The sequence below is a fragment of the Enhydra lutris genome, unplaced genomic scaffold, assembly GCF_002288905.1.
Source record: "Enhydra lutris kenyoni isolate GAN:26980312 unplaced genomic scaffold, ASM228890v2 scaffoldscaffold15, whole genome shotgun sequence".
In the NCBI taxonomy this organism is placed as follows: Eukaryota; Metazoa; Chordata; class Mammalia; order Carnivora; family Mustelidae; genus Enhydra; species Enhydra lutris.
In genome coordinates this window covers 48,671,527-48,688,955 of record NW_019154099.1, presented here as the reverse complement: position 1 = coordinate 48,688,955, position 17,429 = coordinate 48,671,527, and the positions used below count along the sequence as shown (strand labels likewise).

Genomic DNA, 17,429 nt, shown 5'->3' with positions numbered 1-17,429 from the left:
AATAAGTTAGAAATATTAAGACCCTGAAAAAAAAAATCTATTACATATTAGCCAATTCATTTTCTATCCTCTGAACCTAAAAAAAACTTCCCAAATCCTTTTTCTTCCATATTCCCCCGCTCAGTTCTTCCTAAGGAACAGTGCAAACAAGGAAGCACAGGAGTGCGCCTCCCTTCCATCCCACTCCCCCACCGAAAGGACAAGATGATTATGGAACCGTGGCAGCACTAAAAACAGACCAGAAATTTTCCTAAATTTCTGAAAGAGAGGAAGCAAATGGGATATTAATAATTAATAAACCTAAGCAGAGAAAACCACCATCCAAGTAGAAGCCCCAGCAGACTGGGGAGCCATTCTTTTTGGCCAACCACCGAGGGTCTGTGAGATGGCGAAGTCCCCCTCGGGGGCGAGCGGCACAGCAGCCACACCCCACGGGGCCGAGAACCAGCCTCGAAGCTGAGTGGCAACTGTGCCCAAGCAGAGGCTGCGGGGTCCACGAAGAGATGCAGAGCCCAGCCCCCGGGCACTGGAGATCTCTGCGGCAGACCTGGAACTCACCAAGGAAAAGCGGTTCCACCCGGAATGTAAACACACGGAAGGACCCGAGCAGGAGAGTCCGGCGAGTAAAGCGCCGCTCACTCTGGCAACTAGTGGAACAGCGAGGCCCACAGGCAAGTCTTCCCGTGAACCAGTCCTCCCCACTTCAAGCCTGCCTGCAGCTCCCCAGGGCAGAAGCGGCATTTCAAAGACAGATGTGCACGGCTGCAAATGACTGCCCCCTTCCACTCCACAGTCCATTAGCATATCCCAGATCAGCTTCCCTTCAAAACATACCTGGAATCGCACGGCCGCGCACCATAGCCTCGGAGCCCGCAGCGCCGCAGTCTGACATCAGTAAACCCGAGCAGCTGTCACAGCTTCGGAACAGCTGCTCCCTGCTCCCATCCTCCTTCCCCGCGAAGTCTGCTCTCAGGACAGGGACTCGGGGCCTTTTAAAGAGCACATCAGACCCCAGTATAATATGCCCACAGAATACCAATCTCCTCCTCCTGAGCACCCTGCAAAACAGTCCACACCAGGTCTGCTAAAATGAGCTCGTGTCAGCTGAATCCAAGATGAGGGGGAAGCAAACCGTGAGAAAGCTCAATGGCAAAAAGAAATCACAGAAAGTGCCAGAAAATACACTTTCTGGGTGTATGGGTTCACCCTACAGTGACAGCTTCTATCCTTTGCATATTGTAAGAACCATGAAATCCAGAGCCGGGCGGTGAGTTAAAGCAGAGGCCTTACTGGGGAAAAGACGGAAACAAAGAGAAGAGCAAATCGTCTTGGGCAGCAGATGTCAGGAGCCCCCGCAACCAGCCCCCTGCAACCCTGCGCGCTCTGAAGGTGAGGGGCTCACCCTCCGTGCAAAAAGATCTACCCCTTTGGTAGCAAAGGAGCAGCCGGGCTGGTAGCAGATGACCTGGACACGGTGTGGCTCAGAGCAGCAGAGAGGGCGGGGCCGTAGAGAGGCCCTTCTAGCAGGAGGCAGGATGTCTGTGCGACCTGAAGCGGAGACTAGGGCAACTGTTACATACAGAAGGCTGCCCCGCCCCTGGTGCTCCGTTGCACGCGCACACACACACACACACACAGCCAAGGCACTTTCCGACAAAGAGGGCAGGTAAGCCAAGTCCTTTTATGACCATCTTGTTTTAAACAGTACAGCATCAATCCAAAGACAGTTTTTAAACTGAAACAGGAAGAGAGCACCTAAACTTGCCTGATGAACATACATCAGAACAACAGCCAAGTACATGAAAATTCTGAGCAGACATTATGGCTTGAATTTTTTAAAAAATCCAATCACCTCTTTTAAGGGTACTCACAAAGCAGAATAAGAACTCAACAAAGAGGGGCACCTGAGTAGCTCAGATGGTTGGGCGTCTGCCTTCGGCTCAGGTCATGATCTCAGGGCCCTGGGATCGAGCCCCACATCAGGCTCCCTGCTTGGTGGGAAGGCTGCTTCTCCCTCTCCTCTGCTTCCCCCCCTGCTTCTGCTCTCTCAAATGAATAAATAAAATCTTAAAAAAAAAAAAACAAACCACCTTAGCAAAAAGACAAAGAGAAGATAAAAATTGAGTAGTCAATACTCAAAAAGATCGAAACTATCACAGAAGTACAGATGAAATGAGCAGCAGCCCAGGAAGCAGAAGCAAATGGAAAAAAAATAAGGACATAATGAAATGGAAATAAGGAGTTTAAAAGGACTAGAGAAAAAAATGGCAGCTTTACATGACAACTCGCTAGGAAAGCGAGAGGGCCCAAATTTTCTGAGTTCTTACAACCAGTGGGGCTTCAAGCCTGGGATTTCAGGGGTCAGCGCGCCTGGCTCTGGGAGAGCTCCGAGGACACGACCTCGCTCTGAGAGAAGGCAGAGCCGACAGCCCGCGGACACACGGCGTGGAAACAGCTGCCTGAAGAACACGCTGACACACGGCAGGCGGGTTACTCGCCCATTTCAGAGTGGGTCCCGGAGAGGCAGCATTCACAGAGAGACCCCTCTGGGGACAAAGGAACTGGTGGCCAATGCCATTTCCCTGCCCCCTGGCTCAGGGTAAGTACAGAGCCACCGGCAGGAACCAGGGCAGTGCCAACACTCGCCACCTAAATTGTTTACACCAAGCGCCACCAACACTGTGCTGCAGAAGACGCGCCCACCACGGGCGTGCCTGCCTCAGTCCCAGCAGGTGGGCGGCCTCCCTGAGACCCGCACCGACTCCTGCCGGCACCGCGGCTCCCCGTCTGGGAGTCGTGTGAGGCCCTGGTTCCAGCAGCAACAGGTCACATCTCACAAGCCGACCAGAGCACATCTGGTTAAAACTCAGCACAGTCAGGCCAGGGACCAAACACTGCCCACAACTGGCAAACAGAGCCTCTGCAGACGATGGCGTGAAGGATAAAAAGGCCAGGACACAGGAGGGCACACCCTGGACACACTCCCCGGAGCGGCAGGCCCTGGGGCACAGGGGATACTACGTGGCAGGGGACTATAGCGCCTCTTCTTCAGAAGGCCATCCCCCTCGAGAACAGGAGACAGAGCTGACTTCCTCACACAAAGAAACAGGCACAGAGACCTCGACAAATGAGAAGACGGAAGAATTTATCCCAAATGAAAGAAGAAGACAAGGCCATAGCCACAGATCTAAGTGAGAAAGACCTAAGTAACATGCCGGATAGAGAATTTACAGCAATGACTGATCGGTCATAGGGACGCTCCGTGGACTTCAGAAAGAGTAGAGGACATCAGTGAGATGATTAACACAGAGATAAGGAATAACACAGCAGAAATAAAGGGCCCAATAAACAAAATGAGAAACACACCTATGGAAAGACCACCCATCGCCATCTGATCGCCACGACCACCTTTGAGAGACCCACATTATTCATATCAAAACAGTGCCTTTTGGTCTTTTGCCTTGGACTTGTGACTTTCGGGACTAATTCTCTTTTCATTTGTGGCTGAATGGAATACATACAATAAATAATCTCTTCTACTGTCTTAGCTGAAGAAAAAAAAAAGATACTAGCAAACCAAATACAACAATATATTAAAAAGATCATTCAACACCATCAAGTGGGATTTATTCCTGGGTGCAAGTGTGGTTCAGTATTTGCAAACCAACCACAGCATGATACATCACATCAGTAAGAGGAAGGATAAAAACCATATAATCATTCCAGTAGATGCAGAAAAAGCATTGCACAAGGTACAACATCCATTCATGATTAAAAACAAAAAACAAAAAACCCTCAGCAAAGTAGGTTTAGAGGGAACACACCTCAACATAATAAGGGCCATATATAAAATCCCCACAGCAAACATGGTCCTCAATGAGGAAAAACTGAGAGCCTTTCCTCTAAGGTCAGGAACAAGATAAGGATGTCCATTCTCACCACTTCTATTCAACAGAGCACGGGAAATCCTAGCCACAGCAATCAGACAACAGAAAGAAATAGAAGGCATCCAAATCAGTAAAGAAGAAATAAAACTTTCACTATTTACAGATGTCATGATACTATACACAGAAAACCCAAAGACTCCATTGAGAAACAGCTAGAACAGATCAAGAAATTAATTAAAGTCACAGGATACAAAATCAATCCACAGAAATCTGTTGCATTCCACCAATAATGAAGCAGCAGAAAGAGACATGAAAAACAATCCCATTTACAGTTGCACCCAAAAATAAGATACCCAGGGATAAACCTAGCCAAAGAGGTGAAAGTCCTGTACTCTGAAAACTATAAAACACTGATGAAAGAAACTGAAAATGACACAAAGAAATGGAAAGACATTCTACGCTCACAGATTGGAAGAATAAATATTGTTAAAATGTCTACACTACCCAAAACAATCTATACATTTAATGCACTCGCTCTCAAAACACCAACAGCATCTTTCACAGGCTGGAAAAAAACTATCCTAACATTTGTATGGAACCATGTTAGACCACAAACAGCCACAGCAATCTTGAAAAGCAAAGCTGGAGGCATCACAATTCCAGGCGCTACGTCAAAATAAAAAGCTTCTGCACAACGAAGGAAAGGATGAACAAAACTAAAAGGTAACCTACTAAATGGGAGAAGATCCCTGCAGGAGACATATCCAGTAAAGGAATAGTATCCAAAATATATAAAGAACTTATAAAACTCAACACCCCAAAAAACCAAATAATCCAATTTTAAAATAGGCAGAAGACATGAACTGACATTGCTTCAAAGAAGACATCCAGACGGTCAACAGACACCTGGTAAGATGCTCATCCTCACTCTCATTAGGGAAATGCATGTCAAAACTATAATGAGTTATCGGCTCAAAGTTGTCAGAATGGCTAAAATCAACACAAGAAGCAACAGATGTTGGCGAGGATGTGCAGAAAAAGGAACCCTCTTACCACTGTTGGTGGGAATGCAAGCTGGTGCGGCCACTCTGCAAAACAGTACAGAGGTTCCTCAAAAAGTTAAAACTAGAACTACCCTACAACCTAGGAATTGCATTACTGGGTATTTACCCAAAGAATACAAAAATACTAATTCAAAGGGATACAAGCACTACTATGTGTATAGCAGCATTATTCACAACAGCCAAGATATGGAAGCCCCCCAAGTGTCCCTGGATAGATGAAAAGATAAAGATGTGGTTATTTAGGGGCGCCTCGGTGGCTCAAATGGTTGAGCATCTGCCTTCAGCCCAAGTCATGCTCTCAGGGTCCTGGGATCGAGCCCTGCATCAGGTTCCCTGCTCAGCGGGAAGCCTGCTTCCCTCCTTCTCTCTGCCTGCCTCTCTGCCTACTTGTGATCTCTCTCTCTGTCAAATAAATAAATATATATATTTTTAAAGATGTGGTATTTATCTACAACAGAATATAATAAAGACTGAAATCTTGCCACTGCAATGACATGGATAGAGCTGGAGAGTATAATGCTAAGTGAAATAAGTCAGTCAGTGAAAGACCAATACCATGTGATTTCATTCACTGTGAAATTTAAGAAACAACAAAACAAGCAAAAGGAAAAAGACACAAATCAAGGAACCGACACTTTTTTTTTAAAGTAATCTCTACGTCCAGAGTGGGGCTCAAATTCACAACCCCAAGATTAAGAGTCACATGCTTTACCGAATAAGCCAGCCAGATGCCCTTCAGGCTCTTAACTCTAGAGAACAAACTGATGGTTCCCAGAGTGGGGGTGGGGAGGGGATGGGTGAAATGGGCGATGGAGATTAAGGAGTGTGCTTGTTATGACGAGCACCCAGTGACTGAAATAAAAACTTTAAAAAATGGCTAAGATGGCCAATTCTATGTTATATGAATTTTCCTACAAGTAAAAATAAAAAATAAAGTGGTATAGTCAGACTCAAATTCAGGACTAATTCTAAATCCCATACTCTTTTCACTATGACCTTATCGATAAACTACGCTCATTCGTCCAGCCAGTATGGTGGCCAGCTACGTGCTAGGCACAAGTAGCAGAGACGGATCAGCTAATAAAACAGACGCAGGTCCTCACGCTGCTTACGTTCTAGCCAATACAACTGCTTACCTCATAAGGACACTTGAATCATCCCTATATTCAAAGGAACTTTATCTACCGTTTAGTAAGGCCTGAATCAATGTCCGTTTGCTCCTCTCAAAAGCTATGAAAAGAATTACGCATATAGTTCCAAAGAGCCGCCTTCATTTTTCATGACCTCAGAGGCATCCGCAAACAACAATCTTACTTTACTTACTTTCTTGTGAGTGGAATCCCCTAATACCTTTCCAGATAATTGTCATAATCCCCAAATTAATAAATCTCCATGTTCCATTATTCACTACCCTAAACCTTGTTTTTCTTTATCCATTACATTCTTATCACTTTAAATTGCTTATTTAAAAAAAGATAAAACCAGTAAACAGAATATAGAAAGCCTCATATTTCAAAATGCGATTTAGCCTAGTTAATAAGAGTACCACTCATCCACATCATTTGTTAAGCCTCCAACTCAAATCTAAACAATGCAAGTAATATACTTCAGTTTGAATTATAGAGGCCCCCTTGGCACGGCACCCCACCCCCAAACTGAGAGACCTAGCAATCCCATTCTCAACCTCTCCGTGAGGTTGCTTGATTGCCATACTTTGGACTCAACCATTTTTATTCTAAAACATAATTCAGAAAGATTCCCCAGTATACAATCCAAACATATCAACAAAGACAAAGAATAAACTCCTATTTAAAAGATATTTTAAAGGGAAAAACAGACTACAAAGACAGATCTATTCTATTAAATCAGTGCTAAGCATCTTTTTCTTCAAGAATGAAGCTGTCCAGTTTCCCTAAAAAACAAGTCAGTTTAGCATTCAAGTTACAAAAGCATCTTCAAATTATCTTTAGCTACAAGACTTAACCTCCTTTGAACAGCTAAGCTTTTTATATTCTTCTGCAACTTCTCTAATTTCACAATTAGAACAGAGAATTTAAATACAGATGACAGAAGTACCTGTGATGAACTCCCCAAAACTAATGGAATGCAAACTTCTAGAATATGGCCCATCTCACCGAGTACACAGAGTAGCTCAAAAGTGAAGAGAAAAGGATGCTAACAGGGTCTCCTTGAAGATCATTTTGATTACATACATTTCAAGCCTCACTCAAACCAAGGACTATACTATAAAATGTCCCACAAATAGCAGTACCTAGAGTTGTCATCACTCACAGGAAACTGCTTAGGAGCAAGATTCTTGTCAAGCTGTGAAAAGCAGGAAAAAAGTAAACGTTCAGTGTGTCTTAAAATATAATAAAATGAGAGGCACCTGGGTGGCTCAGGCAGTTACACATCCCAACTCTTGATTTCCGCTTAGGTCACAACCTCAGAAACATGAGAACAAGCCCCGCTGGGCGTGGAGCCTGCTTAGGATTCCCACTCTCTCCGTCTGCCTCTTCTGCTCCCTACATGCATGCTCGCTCGCTCGCTCGCTCGCTCTCTCAAAAAAAAAAGTTCCACAAACCTACCTAAATTATCACTGCTGCAGATGCATTCTCAGTGCATTTAAAATGTTATCCAGGATTACCACTTCCCATAATATAATTATTTTAATATGACATTAATACATATTAGCAGTCGTACATTTTACTATATAAATATTCAGTGCTTAAATGGAGGGGAAAATAGAGTAGCACAAGCCAAGTTTCACCAGAAAAATACTCTTGCCATTTTCAACTTAAAATGCTTTACTGATTTGAAATGAAAACTTTGCAGTAAGGGCTACAGGGCTCAGGTTCTTTTAAAAACCATCACACTTAAATGTTCATAGCATACAGTCACATGAAAAAGTCACAAAACAATAAATGTGAAAGGATTCTTTTTTAATATATATTACTGTAAATATCTTAGTTTTCTTCCAAAAGAGAACTATTTATTAATTTATTCGAGGCCCTTACAACATCTAACAGGAAACTCTGGTACTTCAACCTGAACAAAGTAGGATACACAACTATCCTAATGTCATTCAACAGCTCAGTGGTCACAGATGATCATTTCATATTTAGGCACATATGACATATATGTGTGTATATATATATGTTGTAGGTGTAATATGTATACCATGCATATGCATGGAATATATATTAATATATAAAAATATATTTTTATAAAATATATATAGATGTATAAAGCATAGACTAATATATATGCACAGAAAAGTCTCAAAGATAGAAATCCCAGATGAACAGTGATTAACTCTGAATGATATGAAATCTAACACTTAAATTTTCTATGTTGCTATTTAACTATTCTAACTTGTCTACAACAAATAAAGGCTAAAATGTCTGAACTGGTTTCAGCGGCAGAATGCTCTCCTCATGCGGTATATCTTCCAAGTTCCACTAAGGAAGAATCTTCCAGTTCTCTGCCATCTTCCTATAGTCATCAACGTTTCCAGCTATTCTGGTCAACTTGTTCTAAACAAAGGATGTTAAACGTGTGCTAATTTCCTATACATCAACTTCTAGGTACTGCAAATCAAATTCCTTAAAGATTTACCTTCATCATACATTTCCTCTATCAAATAGGCCTCTGCTCGGTCTTTCAGAGCATTCACATTGTCAGGCTCCAACTGCAAAACTTCAGAACATACTCGAATAGCTTCAACAGGCTTCTCATCCTACAAACAAATATGAGAAAAGGATTTATGGTTTTTATTCCATATATTAAGTTTTTACACTTCTGGGAACCAATCAACTGTTACCTTAGAAAAGCAGTGGCAAATCCTTTCTTTTGAACGAATCGTATATTCAGAAACACTTGGCTCTGTTTTCATGACAGATTCGTATTTGCTGGTTGCATCCGTGTACCTACGGATGAGCAAACCACGATGAGTAACAATGACATTCTATTTCTAGAGCTAAGGAAGGACCCCTACTCTTCACCATAGGTTACTTAATCAATTCACCTGAATGAGCAGGTGCCTTCAAGCACTGTTTTTACCTTATTAGTCTACAGTGGCAAAGAAGGTACCTCTGCCAGCAAAAGTTAGGAGGTAAAACACATGACCACAGAAAATGTGTGTGTACAAAGCAGAGTATACCTGTGAATACCAAACAAGGTGAAGAATTTCTTCAGAAAAATACTCATGATTTTGAAAATGAGTAAAACATTTCATTAAGTCTGACTTACACAGAGCATTTTCAGCGAAACAGATCAGGTTTTGTTTTTTGGTCACTACACACCTTCATGAAATAACAGAACCCATTTAACTACACAACATCTTATATAATGAATGTCAATATTCACAGCTAAGTATAATGTAGTTCCTTGCAGAAGGAAACTGCTTAAATCCCCAGCTTCCAAGAACAATAAAAGCTATTTCAGCATTTTTAAAAAAAACTAGTGGAAAGTATTAGTCACATTATACACTAAGTTACTTTCCTTAGTAATGGCAGACTAAAAGATATATTTTTATATATCATCATATATATATGATGGGTTTTGGGTTTAGCATTTCTGGGTTGAAATGTGGCACATTATTCCCATTATTCAATTAGAAAATAACTGCAATTCACTTTAAAAAAACCAACTAGCTTCTGAAAAAGTGAAGCAAAAGAACTTTCCCCAGTTCCTCCAATTAGGTACAATTAAAATACCCTAGACATTACATATTTATAAAAATATGAAAAGACTCCGAAAGAGGAGAGAAGCAGGTAGACCATTTGAGGATGGCACATGTAGACTGAACTAATCCCAAATGCTAGTGTTCTTGTTAGTGCTGATATGCTTTCGTTTTATGCATACAAATCATAAAGTTCTACTGATGATAATACAAATCCAATATAATTGTTAATTCTACACTGGGCACTTGTGTGGCTCTTTTTGACCTGTCTAGGCCAGTAGCTGTAGTTCTGGGGCTGGAAGCTTAGAGGTGGGGAGGAGAGAATTCTCAAGTTCACCATCAGTAGTTTGGTCAGACCTGAATACTTCAGTCTGTTCACACAAAACTGGGTAAGAACATAGATATGAATGTGCAGAGTTAACTTCCAATTTGCATACTTTGCTTAGAATTTGGGGGAAAATTTTTGAAAGATAATTGTTAAATTATTGGAAATGTGTTATAGTAATACTAGTATGACATTTTGTCATATAAAATTTATATTTACCTCTTACATCTGTTAAAAACATTGTTGCACATAATTCAACATATATTTGACTTTGATTTTGTTTCACTAATTAAAACAATAGTAAACTTGAAAAAAACAGAAACAAACAAAAAAACCCAGGGGCACCCGGGTGGCTTAGAGGGTTAAGCCTCTGCCTCGGCTCAGGTCATGATCTCAGGGTCCTGGGATTGAGTCCTGCATTGGGCTCTCTGCTTGGCAGGGAGCCTGCTTCCCCCTCTCTCTCTGCCTGCCTGCTTGTGATCTCTCTCTTTCTGTCAAATGAATAAATAAAATCTTAACAAAACAAAACAAAACACCGAGGAACCTTGGGACCTGAGGGAAACATAATACGGTAAACTTCCAGGATTTTTTTTTTCTTTTTGCTTCCTATACCCCAGACTTGGAGCTGAAGCAGCCAGCAACCCAGAAATGCTAATGGGCGCAGACAATAAAGTCAAAACCCAGCAAGAGCCTGCTCTCTCAAGTCAAAAGACCTGGGAAGGGTAGCCTGGCAAGATGGGAAACTTTGGCTCTAGTACAGCCAACCACCACCAAAAGAAAGTAAAAGGAAAAAAAAAAAAAAAAAAGAAAAAGAAAGTAAAAGCCCCACCCCTTCCAATGCCAGTAGGTCAAGTGGACAGTCTCAACTTCCTGCCGAGGCTGTGACAAGGTGTGCCCACACCTGTACCAAGGTGGTACAGAGAAGGCCAAGTGGGAAGCCAGGACTTTCATCCATGCTGGAAATAGTTCCCAAAACTCTCACCTGCTCCAAGCAATAGTGAGAAGCCCCACACCTCAAGTATCAACAAGGGCCAACTGGGAAACGTCTGCCTCCCTGACAGTAACAACACAATGCCCACCGTTGCTTCGCTGGAACAGCGTCAGAAAAAAACAGCCAAAACAGAAGATTTAAATTAAAGAAAACAGTCTTACAAAATCAAAGTGTGCAGGTTTCAATTAAAAACAATTCAGCCTACCAAGAAACAAGATCCAAAACTGAATGAGAAAAGACAATTTCAACCCCAAAAGGACAGAGATGTTAGAATTATCTGATAAAGATCTTAAAGCAGCCATGGAAACGGCAGCAGTGACAAACATGCTTAAAGCAAATGAAAATAACAGACAGCCTTGGCAAAGTAACGGAAGAGATACAAGAATAATCACATGGAATTTGTTTATTAGAACTGAAAAACAGAAAAAAACAAAAAACAAGTTCATTGAATGTGCTTCAACAGTAGAATGGAGGTGACAGAGAAAAGAATCACTGAATTGGAATGACAAAAAGTGAGCAAATCTGGTCAGAAAGAAAGAGAGCTAAGAAAAATGAGGAGAGCCTCAGGGACCTGAGGTGCTATAACAGAAGAGCTAACATTTATGTCAATTAGAATCTAAGAAGGAGGGGCGCCTGGGTGGCTCAGTGGGTTGGGCCGCTGCCTTCGGCTCAGGTCGTGATCTCAGGGTCCTGGGATCGAGCCCCGCATCGGGCTCTCTGCTCAGCGGGGAGCCTGCTTCCTCCTCTCTCTCTGCCTGCCTCTCTGCCTGCTTGTGATCTCTGTCTGTCAAATAAATAAATAAAATCTTTAAAAAAAAAAAAAAAAGAATCTAAGAAGGAAAAGAGGAGCCTGAAAAAGTACTTCAAGAAATAATGGCTGAAACTTCCCAAATTTGACAAGACACAAACCTACATATTCTAGAAGCTAAGTAAACTCCAAATAGGATAAAAACAAAGATAGCCACACCAAGACACATCACAATTAAACTTCTGAATACTCAAGACAAAAAAAAAAATCTTGAGGGGCACAAAATATATAAAAGAAACAAAAAAAAATCTTGGCTCACTCGGTTAAGCGTCTGCCTTCAGCTCAGGTCATGATCCCAGGACCCTGGGATCGAGCCCCACATGGGGATCCCTGCTCCATGGGAAGCCTGCTTCCTTCTCCCTCTCCCATGCCCCCTGTTTGTGTTCCCTCTCTCGCTGTGTCTCTGTCAATAAAATCTTAAAAAAAAAAATCTTGAAAGCAGTCAGAGGAAAATGCCTCATTTTTAGGGAGAAGACCATTAGAATGACAATGGATTCCTCTTCAGAAACCATGGAGGCCACAAAAAAGTGGTACAATATTTTTCAGGTGCTATAACAAAAGGACTGTTAACCCAGAATCCTATACCACAAGAAAATCTCTATATACTCTGCAGACATCTCTATCACTCTAGATACCACATTATTTTTTAATAGTCAATTAATATGTCTGTCTCCCACCCTAATCTAGAAGATTCTTAAGACCAAAAACCATGTCATATTCATTTCTACACCCCCAGTACATTGTCAGTACCTGACACAGGACATGTTCAATAAATATTTGGTGAAATATAAGTAAAACTGCTGGTAAGAATACTATGCAGTTACTATTATTTAAATTCTGCTATATTAAAAAAATGTAGAGTTGTAGTAGTTTTGCCAAGGCCCAGTGCTTTCTAGGATATTCTATCCTCAAGGACTAACAAGTAAAAGAGCAAGCAGTTCAACTGTTCTTCTGTGCCCAGAAAAGACATACAAGGGAGGCCGCACAGTGTAAAACAGCGTATTCTTACCTGCCATCTCTGATGAGCTCTTCGGCTGACTCAATCAGCTTATTCAGTTTCTTTACTTGTTTATAGTGTGCAAAACACCTTTTATGATCCTGGTCAAGTTTTAGACATTCACGAACTTCACTGCTCATGTATTTAAAAAGAGGAAAATACTCCAAGTCAAAATAAGCAATGACTAGTTTTCCATACCAAATACAGAAATCACAATATTTTTTTGGTAACAATTAAACAAAACACACAGGCCGAACAATTCACCATACACTTTTACATATGGCATTCTTGCACACACATGTATTAATTCAAATTAAAATGACTTAAGTAGGTTATACATGAAACACCCCACTTTGCTTCTGCAAATATAGTATCTCTACTTTCATAAGCACAGCTCATGAAAATAAACTATGTGGAAATAGAATAACTTAGGGATAACACAAAATATATAAATGAAGAACATAAAAACAGCCTTAACCACAGTTTTAACTTAAAATTAAAAAGAAAATGGGATGATTATCTTACTGCCAACAAGAAAAAGATGAGATGTGAATGTCAATGGAACTGACCTGAGAGACAGTTCATGGTCTCCTAGTTGATAGTACAGTGTGCTAATTTTATAAAAAGCCTCAGTATTATCATTCTTCAATTTTGATGCAGCTTTTAAGTCACTTATCGCTTTCCTAGGTTCCCCTTCTTTAATGAAACATTCAGCTCGAAGTTCCCGTAGTTCTGCATCCCAAACACAAACCTTGAGAAACAAGAGAATTAGACTTTACGAAACAGCAAACTACACACACTCCCTCCCACACATTTTGCCTGCATATTTATCGATGTGAAACCACCTTCACGTAATGTGATTTCTATATTATAAATAGTACTAAAAAGTCTGATACAATTTAGATGTGACAAAATAATTTCTCCAAGGACATCTTAAATGGGGGAAGGAATATCTTGTATATACTAATGAGGCCCCTTTCCTACTTCCTTCAATTATATAATTTTAAAACTCTGAAAATAAGAATATATGGCATTACTATTAAAAAGTTGTTCCCAGTGAAGCATATCTGATTTTGAAAAGAATTTTCCATAATCTAGTCTCAAAAAATAAATAAATAAAATCTAGGTTCTACACCTGTAAAATATTTCTGTTCTACTAATAACTAAATAGAATTCTCTTTTATAAATTGTTGTCTCTTTGAAATTAAATCCTCGTATTACAATTAGCAATAATCGCGCCTCGGATAAACCTCATTGGCTACGATACTGCCACTGCGCAAAGCTTAAATCCTCGTATTACAAAAAGAAAGAAAAGAGGAAAACAATGTGGGAACGCTGAGGCTTCACCATTTCTACTTTATGAAGAAGTCGACGATATTCATAAATGGACTAGTATTCTTCAAAACTTAAGCCCAAAAGTCCAACAAAAAAACCTGGGGAAGTATCTTTTATATATTTCTGAGTTGTTCTTTCTAAAGTCGTATCAAATTTTCGCATGTATTAAGATATCAAAATCAACACCGTACATTAATAAAATACCTTGAATAATAAACTAGGTCAAAATGGATAGTCTAACTACTGGAAGGTAAAAAATTTTAACTTTGTATTTCCTTAATAAAGCATTAGGAAAACGCTATAATAAAACACGAATTCTGCTGGACCACACCACGTGATCTCCTCTACAAAATCATCAAAGAAGCACCGACTCCATATACATCCCAAGGTGCTATGAAAATGATAAATACACATGAATTGTGATTGCTCCTACTTGAGGATTTTAGTCGACTTCCTCCTTGAAACCCTCTGCCATTCAGTCCGTCAGCGGCGAGAAGACTACAGACTCAGGTTTCCCATCTAGAACTCCGGATCTTGTCAACCCTTCATCTGCTTCTTCCCTAGAAGCTTCCCATTCTAACCACTCCTCTTGGCCACAAACGTGATTCTTCCTTTTCCTTCAACCAATTCTTTCATCTTTAATCCCATTATCGAACCTCTCAAGTTCTCTACCCCCAACACAGAATGTAAAATGAGACAGAAATACCAAAGCAAGCGATATATAATGATAGGTAACTCCCCCTCCACGGCACTTCCAGCACATTTACTGAAAACCTCAGTCCAAATTCCGTTCTGTACCAACACCAGCTTTTCACTTCAGAGCTAAAAGCCCGAAGACCCACCTGATGCTATCCTATCTTGGTTTCTTGTAATGCATAACGTGTCAAAGTCTATAAACGTGCCTTATAGTGCAAAGCAGCCCGCGCCAGGCCTGCCAGCTGCACCGCCCGGGAAACTCACCTCTAAAATCTTATCAAGGAAGGTTATAGCGGCGCCGTAGTCTGCGCTCTCGAAGGCGGCGAGCGCTTGGGAACGCAAACGCTGCATCTCGTCAGACTTCCCAAGCTGCAACTGGGCTTCCTTTTCTTCGCTTTCACTTGGGCCAGATTTGAGCTATCAGAATGAGAAATTAATGAGAAATGTTTAATCTCTTAAACCTAATACCCACAGTACACACCCAGATCTGACCACTTTACACCCTTAAGTTCACCGGGGGCGAAGGGAAGAGACGCCGGCCCATCCGAGCACGTGCCCCGGGGCTGACAAGAGGGAGGGAAACATCACCCCGACTCGGGACAGGACACAGATGCAAGCTGGAAGCTGGGGGCAACAGACCTGGGTCCCCGAACCTTACCAGGAAGCAAACACATTTGGGAATGTGACAGGACAAAGAAGGAAGGACGGCGAGCACTCGCCTCCCTCTCGGGTACAGCTCTGCACACTCATGGGAGTTCCGTGTATTCTGCCTTCCAGCTCTACTTCCTAAATGTGTATTTTTTTTTTTTTTTTTAAAGATTCTATTCATCCATTTGACAGAGACCACAAGCAAGGAGAGAGGCCGGCAGAGAGAGAGGAGGAAGCAGGCTCCCTTGCTCAGCAGAGAGCCCGATGGGGGGCTCGATCCCAGGACCCTGGGACTATGATCCCAGCCAAAGGCAGAGGCTTTAACCCACTGAGCCACCCAGGCGCCCGCTAAATGTGTATTTTTAAGTATAAAATAATTTTACGTATAATATAAATAATTTTAAGTATAAAATTATTTTTACTTAAAAATAATTTCTAAGTAAATTTTTAAATTTTTATATAAAATATACTTTTAAGTATAAAATTATTTTTAACTTAAAAATAATTTTTAAGTATAAAATTATATTTATAAAATAATTTTAATTTTATTATATTTTAAGTATAAAATAATGAAAACCAGGGAAACTGAGGAGAGGGCATGTTTTTTAAGAGGTTATAGGATGAAGATTTGATACCAGAGAGGCTAAGGTATAATGAGAAAGAATTTATGGGGAAAAATGAGAGAATAACACCTTATATTAAAAGACTCAGAGTTTTAAGAGGTCTACATATTTTCTCTTTTTAAATAACCTTATCGGGGTGCCTGGGTGGCTCAGTGGGTTAAAGCCTCTGCCTTCAACTCAGGTCGTGATCCCAGGGTCCTGGGATCGAGTCCCGCATCGGGCTCTCTGCTCAGCGGGGAGCCTGCTTCCCTTCCTCTCTCTACCTGCCTCTCTGCCTACTTGTGATCTGTGTCTGTCAAATAAATAAATAAACTTATCAAGGTATAATCCATATGATAGAATTCATCCATTTTGAGTGAGCAATTCTGACTTTTAACATATTTAGCAAGTATGTACCCACTACCCCAGTTTTAGACCATTTCTGTCAATCTTTTAAGATCCCTTGTGTCTGCTTATAGTTCACTCCTACTCCCAGCCTGGCCTCAGAAAAAGCGACTCAACAATTTCTTCCTCAAAATGGAAAATCTTAAGCTTAATGGCTTAGAAAAACTGAGTGCCTACATTAAAAAGCTCTGACTTGGGCAAGTCGGGGGGACATTTTCCCTGACTTTTCCTAGTTTATATGTAATAATTCCTGAAATCTAACATTCTTACTAAGATGGGAACTGTAGTTGATAGGATCCAATCTGGGGTGAGGTGTACCCAAGGTAGATTATTTCTAGAAATGTCTCTCTTTCAATTGACCAATCATACTGCTCCCTCTTTTAGGTAAAAAACACCCACCACCAGCTACCTGGTAGAGAACACTCCAGATGCAAAACCTCAAGAATACTATTTCTGAGTAGAGGCTCTATCTGTCTCCATTTTGCTTTTTGGATACTTTAGGTATTGTTTTGTCTGTTTAACCATTGGCTTTTGACGGGACGGACAGAACTCCCAAGTATTCAGAGGTAACTAGAAATGAACCACCTCAGCTTGCTCTGAGGAGGACTGTCCCTGAAGGACCGAACTACCCAGCTGAAGGGAGTTACTGTAAGGCCATGACATGCTAATCTACGGCTGTTTTATCATCCTCAGGACGGTCCTGAGCACTTCTGGCAGTTCACGCTGGAAGAAAGATATATGTGTATCACTTTGCTCTGGATAAAAGTAATTTATTAACTTGTTTCCTATATGTACACTGCTGCCCCTTTTGGAAGAGGATATCCTATTCTGTATTTTTGAATTTTTGAGTACTTTGAATTTTTGAATATTGACATCCAATTCCAATTTCTGAATAGGATATCCTATTGAAAAAGGGACGGTAGTGTACATATAGGAAACAAGTTAATAAATGACTTTTACCCAGAGCAAAGTGATACACATACATCC

General features: G+C 41.1%; 1 protein-coding gene across 1 annotated transcript in view; it reads right to left on the bottom strand.

The window, feature by feature from the left end:
• The window catches only part of LOC111146959 (DnaJ heat shock protein family (Hsp40) member C3), a 62,013-nt gene that overhangs the window by 8,732 nt on the left and 35,852 nt on the right, over nucleotides 1-17,429 (bottom strand). The window contains exons 5-9 of the mRNA XM_022502719.1: nucleotides 15,052-15,204; nucleotides 13,326-13,507; nucleotides 12,769-12,888; nucleotides 8,775-8,880; nucleotides 8,570-8,690 (exon numbers count right to left, since the gene is read on the bottom strand). Of these exons, the coding sequence (XP_022358427.1) occupies nucleotides 8,570-8,690; nucleotides 8,775-8,880; nucleotides 12,769-12,888; nucleotides 13,326-13,507; nucleotides 15,052-15,204 (682 nt within the window). The remainder of the gene's footprint in view (nucleotides 1-8,569; nucleotides 8,691-8,774; nucleotides 8,881-12,768; nucleotides 12,889-13,325; nucleotides 13,508-15,051; nucleotides 15,205-17,429) is intronic.